This window comes from Bubalus kerabau, chromosome 14 (assembly GCF_029407905.1).
Source record: "Bubalus kerabau isolate K-KA32 ecotype Philippines breed swamp buffalo chromosome 14, PCC_UOA_SB_1v2, whole genome shotgun sequence".
NCBI classification, from domain to species: Eukaryota; Metazoa; Chordata; class Mammalia; order Artiodactyla; family Bovidae; genus Bubalus; species Bubalus kerabau.
The window spans coordinates 70,241,553-70,256,624 of NC_073637.1; the positions used below are offsets into that span (position 1 = coordinate 70,241,553).

Below are 15,072 nucleotides of genomic sequence, written 5' to 3' on the forward strand. Positions count from 1 at the left end.
ATGAAATGAAAATAAGTCCATAAAACTTTTAGCGTGTTGCTTGACACAAAGGGCGCAGTTATTATTGTCCAACCTCTCAGAGCTCGTCAGTAACAGAAGCCAGACTAAAGATCTGGTGTTCTAATTCCTTGCCTGCGTGCGCGCTAAGTCGCTTCAGTCGTGTCCGTCTCTTTGCGTCGGGTCCTCTGTCCATGGGATTCTGCAGGCGAGAATACTGGAGCGGGTTGACATTTCTTTCTCCAGTTCTAATTCTTCGCCTAGTGTTTTTCCCCCACCTTGTCGCAGGGAACCTATCGCGGTTCCACGCCTACTAGAATAGCATAATCGTGACCGACAGGTGCAGGACCTCAGAGCCCAAAGACTGGCCGCCAGAACTGCGCCTGCGCGAGCGTCTCCCCGCCCCCTACGCGCCTCGCGACGTGACGCAACGCGCCTGCGCCCTGGGCCCTACTTGACCTCTAGGACTTACCCAGGAGGCAACGCTTCTGTGTCAGGTCAACATGGCGGGCCGGCCAGCTGGTAAGTGAGGGGCGGCCTGCCTGGCGGGCATCGCCGCGCTGAACCTTTTATACTCGGCAGCAACTTGCTCCTCTCCCTGTGCTGGGTATAAAAGGCCAAGTTTATGGCGGGAGGGAAGGAGGCGGCTCCAGCCCACCTCAGAGACGCCTTGGGCCCACTCCCTTTCAGTGTCCAGAGCCGGCTGTTGGTGAAGGTGCTCGCGGTGGCCCCCATAACCCTCGCGCTCCGGATGCTCGAGCTCTGAGCCCTTCTCCTCTCGACCTTAGAAGAAGTTCAAGGGCACCAGGAGATAATTAGTGGCTCTCAACCCAAGTGAACCGAGCATTTACTGTGAGCCAGGCGCTGTCGTTTGCATTAGCTAGGTCCGTTCTGTCAGCGCGAGGAGGACAGTGTCAGTTTTCCTTGTAGGCTGGTAAAATAACAGGCGAAGTAGCCGGAGGAATCGGGATTGGAAGCCTCGCTGCACTCTCTCGCGCTTCTCAAGCAGGGAATTTAGAGGCAGCTGAGTGAGTGAGGGTTACGGCGAAGCTTCAGTTTAATAACCTTGTCTTATCTGGAACATCCACTTGGTCTTTGGATTTGGAGACATTTGCATCTATTTTAGGTATTGGAACAGATGTGTTTATTATGGAATAGGACGCAGATATTACTGGAATATTTAAACAACGTGAAAAAATACAGTCCCCTCCCCGCTCCTTCCCCCCACCCCCTTTTTGTCAGTCCCTAACCCGCCTGCCAGTGCAGGAGACGCGGGTTGGAACCCCAGGTGGGGAAGATCCTGTGGAGTAGGAAATGGCAACCCGCTCCAGTATTGCCTGAAAAATTCCATAGACAGTGGAGGCTGGTGGGCTACAGTCCATGGGGTCGCAAAGAGTCGCAGGCGACTGAACACACACACCTCCTAGCTTTTTAAAAAAATGTTGGTCCCTATTAATGTACCCCCAGCAGTTGTGAAGCTATTAGGAAACACCAGATTGCCAGAAAAATTCGTTAACCTAAATGACCTTGAGCTTTGGGGGAGTGGCGGAGACATTGAAAAATTCATTATTTCCTTAACTAGACTACTGAAGACATTGTGCTTCAGTGCTGTGTTTGGAAACTACACAGACCTGGCCTCAGCTCCATCACTGGCTGCCTCTGATCTTGGATGGGATAATTTATGTAATACTTATTGCTCTTTTGCAAGGACGGGCGGGTTGTAAGTAACTCATGCATGGGAGTAAAACAAATAGAATAGTGCCTGGCACATGGTAAGTGTTCACTGAACATTAAACATTATTACGATCACTGGTAAATATGTTTTCAAGTAATTCTCTCCTACAAGTGTGCCTGTAGATTGTTGACGCTTTGTTGTTACTTCAGAAGCAACGTTATGCACCTGGTGCTTAGTTTCCAAAGAGAGTTACCAAAGCTGTGATGTCTAAGAGGTTGAATCAAAAGAGAGTTGGTTTTCCTTCCTTGGTTAGGGACTATCCCTAAGACAAAACTTTAAAAGGAAATTTAAACTTTCCGTACCTCCCCTTCTGTACCACATCTCTCCTGTAAACATCAGACACTGTCATGTTGCCTTTAGCTCCTGCTGGGTAGCCCATCAAGCTCAGTTCTGTTCCGGAAAGAGTTTTAACATTACCTGTTTCTCCTCATACACTTTGAAATAATTCATTCCCTCCATGGAAAGTTAGCTGCTGGGGAAGAGGGAAATGTGCTTCTTTTACTAGTCCATATGGGATCAAAACCCTCCCAGAAATACATATATTTTTAAAGAGAATAGCCAAGTGAAATAAAAGTAATGTCAAATAAAAGTTTTGGAAGATGGGGGTCATTTAGATCTGCTAGTGTATCCTGAAATCTCATCTTTTCATACAACTCCAACTCCCTTGAAAAGTTTAGAGTTATTTCCTGGAATCTATTTCTGAAATTGCAAATGATGGAGAAGTTCCCAGTTTCTTTTCCGTCCCCTACTCCTTTAATTCTAACGGCGGCAAGGGGACATAAAGGAATGGGATGCTTGACTTTGAAAAGCTGGAGTGGCAGTACAGTTGGCCCTTCATATCCGCTGGTTCCACACTGGAGGATTCAGCCAACCTCCTGATGGAAAATATTTTGAAAAAAAATTTTCACAAAGTTCAAAAAAACAAAACTTGAACTTGCTGCTCTCAGCCATCTGTTTGCTGCTGCTGCTGCTAAGTCGCCTCAGTCGTGTCCGACTCTGCGACCCCAGAGACGGCAGCCCAACAGGCTCCCCCGTCCCTGGGATTCTCCAGGCAAGAACACTGGAGTGGGTTGCCATTTCCCTCTCCAATGCATGAAAGTGAAAAGTAAAAGTCAAGTCACTCAGTCGAGTCCAACTCTTAGCGACCCCATGGACTGCAGCCTACCAGGCTCCTCCGTCCATGGGGTTTTCCAGGCAAGAGTACTGGAGTGGGGTGCCATTGCCTTCTCCGGCCATCGATTTACAAGTATTTACATCGCTCTTACATTGTTTTAAGGTGGTAGTAAAGAATCCCTCAGGAGACTCAAGAGAGGCAGGTTTGATCCCTAGGTTGGGAATTTTGCCTGGAGGAGGAAATGGCAACTCACTCCAGTATTCTTTCCTGGAAAATCTGAAGGACAGAGGAGCCTGGCGGGCTACAATCCATATAGGGTTGCAAAGAGTCATATGTGACTGAGCGACTAAGCACAGCCCAGAAAAGATTTAAAGTAGGAAGACGTGCTTGGATTATATGCAAACACTGTATCATTTTATATAGGGGACTTGAGCTTCTTGGAGTTTGATATCTGAGGGGGGTCCTGAAATCAGTCTCTTGCAGATAATGAGGGACTGTAATCATACCTATAGGTCTTTCAGGTGTTTGAGTTTATCCTTTTTCCTTACTGTCCAATTTTTACCTGCAATCACTTTTGCTGATAGACCAAGTAAGCAGTTTTTACGTACAATATATAGAGTATATGCTTTTAGAAGAAATTCCTTCCTGTGTTTGCATTCTCTTAAGTGGGATTATTAGCAGTTAATAGTGTGACAATATCAGTTTCAGCATCAAGCAGGTGGCTGGAAGGTATTCGAAAATGGTATTACAATGCTGCCGGGTTCAATAAACTGGGTGAGTATTTGTGCTTTTTTATTTTGTTTTCTTCTTTTTCTGAGTATAGTGCTTTTGTAGGAGTTATTATGGATCCTCAGAATACATGAACTCTTTGTACCTGTGGACCTTAAATTTTAAAATTAAGTCACATTTTATTATTAAATCCATTTCCTTTTTATTATTGAGAAGAGAGGGATGGAATTGTCCCAAATGTATGAGGTGGACATGATTTATGTTCTTGAAATATGAGAGTAGAACATTTTCCTTATTATATGTTCCCTCTCTCAGCTCCTCTCCTTAGCATTTTAAAATTTAAGTTATGTGGACTTTGAAAGTAGAGATTTTTCAAATGTGAAAATTGTCTGCTGTCTTTACAGTTAGTTGATTTCTGAACTTTTTTTTGGAACTTTATACTTTGTAGTGAACTTCGTCTTTTGTAACTGAAGCCTGATGGAAGCATCGTTAAATGTTAATGGTTCCTTAGTACACTGTCATTTTAAGGTTCTTTAATTCCTCGAGCTCAGAATTACAAACTATAATAAGGTAGAGATGTGGTTTATTGATATGTGTTTAAAAACACAGTAGACATTTTAAATGTTTTTAAAATTACTATAGATAAAATGTGAACTTTGTGGAAATATATTTTAAAAGACTCATTGTTTCCACAATACCATTTAAGAAATAATCCATTAAATAACCCATTATTGTATGTGAAATGGCATTGAGTTTCCATCATAACTATTTCTGGATATATCACCCAAGTTAATGACTTAAGTTATAAGTCAAAATTTTACTTATTTTTTAAAAAGTTATTTTCAAGATGCATATTCATTCTAACTCTTGTTTTTTACCATAGGCTTAATGCGAGATGACACAATATATGAGAATGACGATGTAAAAGAAGCCATAAGAAGGCTTCCTGAGAACCTTTATAATGACAGAGTGTTTCGCATTAAGAGAGCACTGGACCTCAGCATGAGGCAGCAAATCCTGCCTAAAGAGCAGTGGACAAAATATGAGGAGGTAGGACAATTTTTGTGTATTTGATAATGTTGGCCATTAAGGGCTGAATATTAGAAACAAAGAAGACATTGATTTGTATAGTGCTTTAGAGTTCTTAAAGTTGTGTCAGATCAATATCCTTATGATAGTCTCGTGAGGTTAGAGCAAATGTTAGCTCTGTTTTAGAGAGAAACACATTGAGATCTAGCGATGAAGTGACTTTCCAGATCACTAAACACATCCCTGAGATAGAGATCCAGGAGTAGAATCCAGGTCTTCACCTTCCCAGGCCAGGTTCTCCCTCTGCACTCTCCTCGAATGAAGAAAGGGTGGTGTTTATGTGATCGGCCCCTTTAGTGGCTTTCTGGCTCCTAGAAAGGCTGAAGCAATCCCTCACCCCTTGGACTGCATTGAAACTAGGCCAAACCTTGTAGACTCTCATTTCTTTCTCTTTGACAGACCCTCTGATAACCTATCAGAACAGCTTATTACAATATTTTTGTGGCATTTTACATAAGTGAAAGGCAGACAGTTTTCAGTCTGCTTGAGAATATATTTTCTTAAGTTGGAAATAAGTTTTGTAGATTTCTTTTTTTGTTTAATACCTGTTGAATATTTGGGATATATCAATATATGATGATGGCATGTACTATTTTTCTTTTGTTCATTTTTTAGGATAAATTCTACCTTGAACCGTATCTGAAAGAGGTTATTCGGGAAAGAAAAGAGAGAGAAGAATGGGCAAAGAAATAATTCAGTAATCTAAATCTGTGGATACGGCTGTTCTCAAGTATTTTTATGAAGTTGGTTAAACCTGAAGTGTACAATGTAGAACTATTTGGGCTGTAAATGTATTACTTTAAATAAATATTATAACTGTTGTTGGAGATTTGGCGTTCTAAACCTTATTCTGAATAACTACTGAATTTATGTTGCTACTGTAGATTAGCAAGATATCTCGAAGCCCCAGCAGGGCCTTCCTTGCAAGGATGGAATGGGGCAAGAAACAAACACCAGGGACTTTGTTTTATCTGAAGTAAATAGAACGGGGCTTCCCACGTGGCGCTAGTCGCAAAGAATCCTCTTGCCAGTGCAGGAGACATAAGAGATGCAGGTTCAATCGCTGGGTTGGGAAGGTCCCCTGGAGAAGGAAATGGCAACCCACTCCATCCAGTATTCTTGCCTGGAGAATCCCCATGGACAGAGGATCCTGGCGGGCTACAGTCCATAAGATCACAGAGTCAGACACGACTGAAGCGATTTAGCATAACATACATAAACAGCGCAGCAGACTGGCTCTCACACTTTGAAAGTTACTGAATGAAAGGAGAGAGGATTCACCCCCTAGTTTGCCAGGATTGGGAAAGAGCCATTATCAACCACTGTTGTCCAAATAAATTTTGCATCCTATCTTTTAAAAAAAATTATGTATTTAATCCCAATATGGGTCTGTATAAGTTATACATATATGTGCTCCTGTGCTAATATGTATTTCAGAAAATAAAAAGTAGACAATAGGCGAGACACTTTTTCCAGCTCCCAGTGACTTTTCCACTTAGGAAATGATCATTAAAGTCTATTGTGGGACTCCCCTGGCAGTCTGGTGGTTAAGATGACACACTTCCATTGCAGGGGGCACAGGTTCAATCCTTGGTCAGGGAACCTAAGATTCTACATGCATAGCGGTGCAGCCAAAAAGAAAAAAAAAAAAAAAATCTGTTGTAAGCGTTGGATAGTAATGATATTTAAAAGTAAAGCTATAGTCCAGTTACATGTTAGAACCATCCTATAATGTCATCATTCCCACCCCTAAATTCTAAAATGCTTATTTTGGTGAAAGAGAGAACACAGAACCACAGCAAGTAGGGGAAGGAATTATGGAACCTGCAGTCTACAGTGTTCACAAGCTAGTGTGTGGTACACCATCTAATTGGGATTTTACCTTGAAAAAGTGTGAAAAACAATTTTTGTATTTAGAGGCATGCCTCAGAGATACAGTGAGTTCAAGTCCAGACCATCACAATAAAGCAAATATTATAATAAAATGAGTCACACAGTTTTTGGTTTCCCAGTGCATGTAAAAATTCATTTCGGTTCAGTTGCTCAGTTGTGTCCGACTGCGACCCAATGAATCGCAGCATGCCAGGCCTCCCTGCCCATCACCAACTCCCAGAGTTCACTCAGACCCATGTCCATTGAGTCAGTGATGCCATCCAGCCATCTCATCCTCTGTCGTCCCCTTCTCCTCCTGCCCCCAATCCCTCCCAGCATCAGAGTCTTTTCCAATGAGTCAACTCTTTGCATGAGGTGGCCAAAGTACTGGAGTTTCAGCTTTAGCATCATTCCTTCCAAAGAAATCCCAGGGCTGATCTCCTTAGAATGGACTGGTTGGATCTCCTTGCAGTCTAAGGGACTCTCAAGAGTCTTCTCCAACACCACAGTTCAAAAGCATCAATTCTTCGGCACTCGGTTGTAAAAATTACAGCTGTACAACTAAGTGTGTAGTAGCGCTGTGCTTTAAAAAACCAATGTATGTACCTTAACTAAAAGATACTTTGTTGCTAAAAAATCCAACCATCATCTAAACCTTCAGCAAGTTACAAGATCAGAAATCACTGACCACCATAACAAATATAATAAGTTTGCAATGTTTCATGAATTGCCAGAATGTCACAAAGATGTGTTCCAAATGCTGTTGGGAATTGGTGCCAATAAACGTGCTGGACACAGGGTTGCCAGAAACCTCCCATTTGTAAAAAAAAAATCAATAAATGAAGGAGGTATGCCTGTAGTTAAAATTCCTGAAACAATCAGAAGTGGGTGTGTACATTTGACATTTTTATCACAGAGTGAGAGAAAATTCTGACAAGCGTTTCACTTGAAATGGGCAAAAGATTCCTTTATTAGCGTGAGGTACTAGATGCAGCCACTAGGTGGTGATGCACTACAGCTTGACTAGTAAAAGGGGCACAGCACCACCGCTGCTGAAGATTTATCATTCTGTACCCCCACTCCCTCCCCTTCATTTTTCAGGATGACAACACCTTATGAGGTTTATGGCCATCAGGAGAATTTACTACTAAGCTATATACTGATGTAATGAAATCTAATATATGAGAGTAATGAATTATGAGATGTTATTTAGTTTCAGGATTTTATTACTTCAATCAGTTTTGACCATATTTCCTTTTATATGATTGCTCACTCTTTAAACATACCAGATGACTGTATAAGGAACACCTAATAAAGTCTAAAGATGTTAAAATACATATATTTTAATTTATTTGCCATAATTTGCTTAAATTCTGGTTATACTGGTGTTCATATTAAAAGCCACAACATGTTATAAGCTGAGATCTCAGGTCAGATGGTGCCTCTGAACTATTTTGCTAAGAAAATTTCTTAGCAAAACTATTTTGCTAAGAACTATTTTGCTAAGAAAATTTCTTTGTATTTATTAACAACTGAGCAAGGACGAAGAACTGAATTGTTAAAAGTTTGTTAATTTTTAGCATAGATTACAGAAAGCTTGTTAGTATTTGAGTGGGTTATGTATTATGACAAAGTATTTAAAGTGTTATTCTGGATTCTGACTATATCTCACCTACAGTTGAAAAAAAATTATCGTTTGCTTAACTTTGTATTTTAATACATTTGCCTATTTTGGCATAAATGCCAAAAATGTAATTTCAAAATAAATCCCTGTGAAATTTCTGCTAACATTATTCAATTGAATCATTGTTCTATTAGTATTCTAACTATTTTGAATAAAATTTTTATACATGCTTATGAAATTGTATCTATAAGTCAAAAAAGATAACTATTTGTTTTACAAGACTCAGCTTCTAATTCCTTATGCATACATTTAAAACACGGTGTGCCAGTAAACTAGAAACTAGATGCCAACTATTTAGGCGATCATTATCCTTTAAAGATGGACATATCAGCAGTTTATGAAATGAGTCATTATTTTAGGAACAAAACATCCTGTGTCTGTATTTTTAATTTATGCACTTACTGTTAGGATGAACTAATATCAATTTGATGGAGTATCAATCTTGTAGCAGACACTGTTCGTATGTTGCCTCTTAATCCTCCCTGCAACCTTCTGACATGATTACAACCATTGTATGGAAGAAGAAATTGGGCTTGTTCATTATATATATATATATATATATACACATACATATATACATTAAAAAAAAATATATATATATATATATAATAAAGAAGCAACAATTAGAACCCTGTACGAAACAACTGATTGGAATTGAAAGGAGTACCACTGGGCTGTCTGCTGTCACCCTGTTGGTTTAACCTATACACTGAGCACATGAGAAATGCTGGGCTGGATGAGTTACAAGCTGGAATCAAGATAGGCAGGAAGAACATCAATAACCTCAGACTAGCAGATGATACCACTCTAATGGCAGAAAGTGAAGAGGAACTAAAGAGCCTCTTGATGACGGTGAAGGAAGAGAGTGAAAGAGCCTGCTTAAAACTAAATATTAAAAAAACTAAGATCATGGCATCCGGCCCCATTACTTCATGGCAAATAGAAGGGGAAACAGTGGAAGTAGTGACAGATTTCCTCTTGGGCTCTAAAGTCACTGCAGATGGTAACTGCAGCCATGAAATCAGAAGACGATTACTTCTCGGCAGGAAAGCTATCACAAACCTAAACAGTGTGCTGAAAAGCAGACGTTACTCTGCCAACTAAGGTCCGTATAGTAAGGCTATGGTCTTCCTGGTAGTCTCGTATAGTTGTGAGAGCTGGATCATAAAGAAGGCAGAGCGTGAGGGAACTGATGCTTCCAAACTGTGGTGCTGTAGAAGACTCCTGAGAGTCCCTTGGACAGCAAGGAGATCAAACCAGTCAGTCCTAAGGGAAATCAACCCTGAATATTCATTGGTAGGACTAACAGAGAAGTTGAAGCTCCAGTATTTTGGTCACATGATGCAAACAGCTGGCTCATTTGAAAAGTCCCTGATGCTGGTAAAGATTGAGGGCAGAAGGAGAAGAGGGTGTCAGAGGATGAGATGGCTGCAAGGCATCACTGATGCAGTGGACATGAACTTGGGCAAACTTTGGAAGATGGTGAGGGACAGAGAGGCCTGGCGTGCTGCAGTCCATGGGATCACAAAGAGTCGGACACGACTGGGCAAGTAAACAACATATATATATATATATATTTGGTGTGTGCTTTCTGTGTCTCATGCTAGGCAGAAGCTAGGTGTAGGATAGACTTTTTGAACATTGGCGCTGTTGACATTTTGGGCTGGATAATTGTTTGTTTTGGGACTTTCCTGTACATGGTAAGATGTTCAGTAGCATCGTCCATTTCCTCCAGTTCTGGCCACCCAAAATGTCTCTAGGCATTTGCTAAATGTTCCTCTGGGTGACAGAATTGCCTCTACTTGAAAATAACCAGTACAGGGGATACAAAGGGAGAAACCAAGATGGTGGAGATTGACATGTAAATAGATGTATAAATATGTAATATATGTAAACAAGTGTGTAAATTATTTGTAAAACTATATACACTGGGTGTTACGGATACATGGAAAAGGAAAAATAAATCAATTTGGCAGGTGATCAGAGAACACCCACTGACAACTTAGCGGATTCCAAAATGGTAAGCAGAGCCAGCCAAGCTAAGCGGAGGAAGGGAAACAGGAAAGTGCAAAGCAGGGCGTGTGCCAGGGAAAGAGACTTCACGCTGGTGGAGTGGCAAGTGTCTGGGAGGTGAGGCTGATGGAGCCTGGAAGGTGTGCGCCGTATTGAGGTGCTTGCACTTTATGAGCAGGAGAACGTTTGAGTAGATTCTAGCAAGTAAAAATCTCCAGAATTTTCAAGTGAGGTTAAGGGGGATGAATGTTAAACATTTCTCGATACTGAACTGCCAATTTGCTTTTTAAGACATTAATAATTTGTACTTTTCTCTGGTGGCTCGGTGGCAAAGAATGAGCCTGGCAATGCAGGAGTTGTGGGTTCAATCCCTGGGTTGGGAAGATCCCCTGAAGAAGGAAATGGCAAGCCACCCCAGTATTCTTGCCTGGGAAATCCCAAGGACAGAGGCTACAGTCCATGGGGTCACAAAAGTCGGACACAACTTATTGACTAAACACCAACAACAAGCAAGCAATCATGAGAGTTCTTCTCAGTGCATGCCTGCCTGTACCAAATATTTCATTAAGAACAATCTTGGTGAGTTTGGTTGGAGAAAGGGTTTCTTGTTTAAATGTGTGTTTCTTGGATTGAGTAGTTAAACATGCTTCCATATGCTATTATCAAGTTGTTTTTCCTCCTTTATCATGTCCGTGTCCTTTGCCTATGCATCTATTTTTATTTTCACAGCATTTTCTTTATTTGTTTAGTTTTCTTCTTAGCTCCCCTGCTCCCCACCCCCCAATTTGGGTCAGTTCTTATCTATTTGTATGAGACCTTTATATATTTAGACAGTACTCCTTTTATTCAAATTTGCTAAAAAGATACTTTCTTATTCTGTTGTTTGAATGTTGTTCTGGTTATATTTTGGATGCCTTTTCAACTTCGTTTACAGTGGGTTTTGTCGAATGGAAGTTTCTAATTTTTATGTAGTTCAGTCTATCAGTCTTCTCCTCTGTGGTTTTGCCTTTAAGGTCATGTTTGAGAAGTCCTTGCTTTACTCCATGGTTATATAAATATCCAGTGAGGTTTTTCATCTAGTACTATTAGCTGTAAGAAGTAAAACCATAAATCTTTAATCCCTATGGAATTAGGTATATGGTGTGAGCTGAGTATATTTTTGAGAGATACTAGGAGGTCAATGGCAACCCTCTCCAGTACTCTTGCCTGGAAAATCCCATGGATGGAGGAGCCTGGTAGGCTGCGGTCCATGGGGTCACGAAGAGTCTGACACGACTTAGCGACTTCGCTTTCACTTTTCACTTTCACGCATTGGAGAAAGAAATGGCAACCCAGTCCAGTGTTCTTGCCTGGAGAATCCCAGGGACGGCGGAGCCTGGTGGGCTGCCGTCTATGGGGTCGCACAGAGTCAGACATGGCTGAAGCAACAGCAGCAGCAGCAGCAGCAGCAGGGGTCCAGTTGGTAAGGCTGGATGATCAAGCTCATGTGCAGGGGTGGAGGTGGGAGGTAGAGACACAGGAGGAGGAGACCCACTAAGGGGGATCCCTTGAGGATTGTTCTTGTTCAGTCACTAAGTTGTGTCCACTCTCTGTGACCCCCATGGACTGCAGCACAGCAGGCTTCCCTGTCCTTCAGCGTCTCTCGGAGTTTGCTCAAATTCATACCCATTGAGTCAGTGATGCTATAACCATTTCATCCTCTGCCCCTCCCTTCCTTTGCCTTCAATCTTTCCCAGCATCAGATGTGAGCTGGTAATCAGCCCCTTCTGTGGGCTTGTTTTCTGTAAGACTGTTCCCCCTGCTGGATATTCCAGATCCGCTCTCTGCACATCTCCATCCCACTCTGCGCCCCGGAGACTGACGTGTATGGACTGCATCTACGGATGCCTTGTCCTTCGGCTTCTCACTTGGGTTCGGCCAATGGGAAGTTGCCTGCAGAAGAGGACAGACAAGCAGAGGGACTGGGGTGTCTGTTCCCCAGCTCACTCCTGCTGGGCTGCGGGTTGGCCGTCCCTCTGAGGACTCCTGCAGCTCTCTTCCTCCCCACAACCATCTCTTGTTGGTCCCTTAACCTTGCCTGTCCTTTTTTAGTAGATCTTTCGTTGAATATCCCTTGGTTGCAGGAGCCTGACCTGCAGCTGAGAACCTTGACTCACACAGAGCTGGTCTCCCACCGGCTGAGGGTAGTTGAGGTTTCCCTTGGGAGCACCACGGGCAGCAGACCTAGTCTGCGGTCTGTCCCTGGGAAAACTTACAAGCCTGCTTCCTTGAGATTGGCCAATTCATGGCCCAGAGTCAGCCTCCAAGAGATCACACAAGCTCCTGTCGAAGGCAATGTCTCCTACCTCCCCCACCTCTCTGCCTCTATGCCTGATGGATCTGCTTCCAATCAGAGACTTACTCTTCCACACAATTTAATTCAGGGAAATGCCAGTGCTAAAAAGATGCTGTATGACAGAAAACAGAAGGTTCGCCCACCCTGACATGGAGCTGCATTGTCTTTCTGGGCAAGCTCTTTCTTCTTGTTTAACTCCCTCTTCACCAAACGCACTCTGCAAAATTCTGCTTCTAACCTTTGTCACTTCTGGGGGTGCCGCTTGAAACCCTCACCATTCTCTCTGCTTGCCAAATTCTAGCTTTACTTTAAGACAAAAGTAAAATTCCACTTACTTGGAGAAGCCCTCTCTGATCCCCAGATATTTGACATTTTCTGTATTTTTTAAGTTCTGAGACATTACTGCTTCAACAAACCATTTGTTACTTAATCATGGCTATACTATTTACCTAGTGTTCAGTATGTGCCAGCTGTGGTCTTGTTATTCCTTAAAAAAACTCTTCTAGGTGGGTATGATTATCCTCTTTTCATACAGGCTCATAGAGAGCCAGTAACGGCTATAGGATCACAGTTAGCCAGTGGGCAAACTGAAATTTAAATTCCATCTGCTTTTATATTGCTCTGCTGTCTGAATGGCAACCCACTCCAGTGTTCTTGCCTGGAGAATCCCAGGGACGGGGGAGCCCAGTGGGCTGCCGTCTGTGGGGTCACACAGAGTCAGACACGACTGAAGTGACTTAGCAGCAGCAGCAGCTGTCTTTTTGGTGTATGGCATCTCATACGTACCATATTTGTGTTTACAAATTGATGTCATTTTGTACTTGTCTTTTGCTTTTGCTTTTATCTTTCTTTTTAAACTCTACCAGTTATCTAGCTTTAAAAGTAGTGCAATCATCTTTTCTCCAAGGAAGTGACATTTAAACTGTGCCCTGAACGTTGGAGAGGAGCCACCAGGGGAAGCCCCCTGGTTCTCTGTGCAGGAGACCACCTGGGAAGCTTAAAAACAAATAAGCAACCCAAACCAAAACCACTTTGTTGCCTGGGTACCACTCGTGAGAATCTGAATTGATCGGTTTGGGATGTGGCCTGGAATGCAGATGGTTTTACTGTGTAACTAAGCTGAGAGACATAGGTCAAGTGCAAAACGTTCCTAGCTGAGAAAACATCAAATGCTAAGGGCCTGTGGTGGCAGGGAGCCAGTAAGGGGACGCTGCTGGAGCAGGCCATCACACTGGATTCCGGTGGAGAAGGGAGAGGAAGCCCCGAGGTCAGACAGGCAGGCACAGCGCCCACGTTGGGTGTTTTATCCCTGGGCGCGTGCTAAGTCGCTTCAGTCATGTCTGACTCTGCAACCGCATGGACTGTCACCCTCCAGGCTCCTCTGTCTGTGGGATTCTCCAGGCAAGAATTCTGGAACAGATCACCATACCCTCCTCCAGGAGATCTCCCTGACCCAGGCATCAAACCTACATCTCACGTCTCCTGCATTGGAGGCAGGTTTGTTACCACTAGCGCCTTCCTGGGGAAGAAGTTTGGATTTTACGTAAATACAACTGGAAGGCCTGGAGGGTTTTGAGCAGAGCAGTGAACTATGATTTTAAAGCAGGTACTCTGTGTATAAAACTACCTCATTCTTTTTAAGGAATGCATAGCCCTCCAGATTATGGATGTCCCATAATTTATTCAACCACTTTCCAGGTGATTGACATTTGGGTTGCTTCCAAGGGAATGCTATTACAAATAGAGCTGCAGCGAATATCTGTGTGCACTGTGCTTTTACATTTTTGTAGGATAGAGTCCAAGGGCTTAAAAAATTTTGGGAACACAGTGGGAGTGGGGAGGGGAGAAAATCCTTTAAAACTCCCTGTCATGCGAGGGAGAGAGCTCTCTTAAGCCCAAGTGTCTTAAATGTGTGTTCCACACCAGCCTGGATAAAGCCAGGTTTAGCAGACCATCAAGATCTTGCAAACAGCTGCTGGAGTGTCCTACAATAATACTGAAGTGTGAGAAACATGGACACGCCCAGTGTTCCTGAAACGGACATTTCATTTCCCCTTAGGTTTTAATAATATCATAAATTGATTACATTTGCTCTGCTTTCAGTTCTATCCAAGAAATTTCGCTAACATATTGTATGTTTAGTATTCCATGTTCACGTGAAAGTCAGCTTTTTAAAACTCTTGTCATAAATCAGAGCAGAATTTCACTTTGAGATAAGTATACCATTTTTAAATAATTTCCATTGTCTATAGAAAAGGAGGGCTTCCCAGGTGGCACGGTGGGAAAGAATCTGCCTACCAATGCAGGAGACATAAGATGCATGGGTTCAATCCCTGGGTCGGGAAGATCCTCTGGAGGAGGAAATGACAACCTGCTCCAGTATTCCTGCCTGAAGAATCCCATGGACAGAGGAGCCTGGGAGGCTACAGACCATGGGATCACAAACAACTGGACATGACCGAGCGCATACACATAGAAAAGGAACTTAATATAAAATGTTTCTC

General features: G+C 42.6%; 1 protein-coding gene across 2 annotated transcripts; it reads left to right on the forward strand.

The window, feature by feature from the left end:
• The first annotated feature begins 435 nt into the window (after positions 1-435).
• LOC129627047 (cytochrome b-c1 complex subunit 7) lies at positions 436-5,491 on the forward strand. Of its 2 annotated transcripts, none has more exons than XM_055546614.1 (4): positions 436-519; positions 3,549-3,620; positions 4,459-4,625; positions 5,280-5,491. In XM_055546614.1, exons 1-4 carry the CDS (start codon positions 501-503, stop codon positions 5,355-5,357), a joined length of 336 nt encoding a protein of 111 aa, XP_055402589.1. In that variant the 5' UTR covers positions 436-500; the 3' UTR covers positions 5,358-5,491. The 2 variants fall into 2 exon arrangements, with proteins under 2 accessions (XP_055402589.1, XP_055402590.1); XM_055546615.1 differs by lacking the exon at positions 436-519 and adding an exon at positions 1,603-1,769.
• The last annotated feature ends 9,581 nt before the right edge of the window (positions 5,492-15,072 follow it).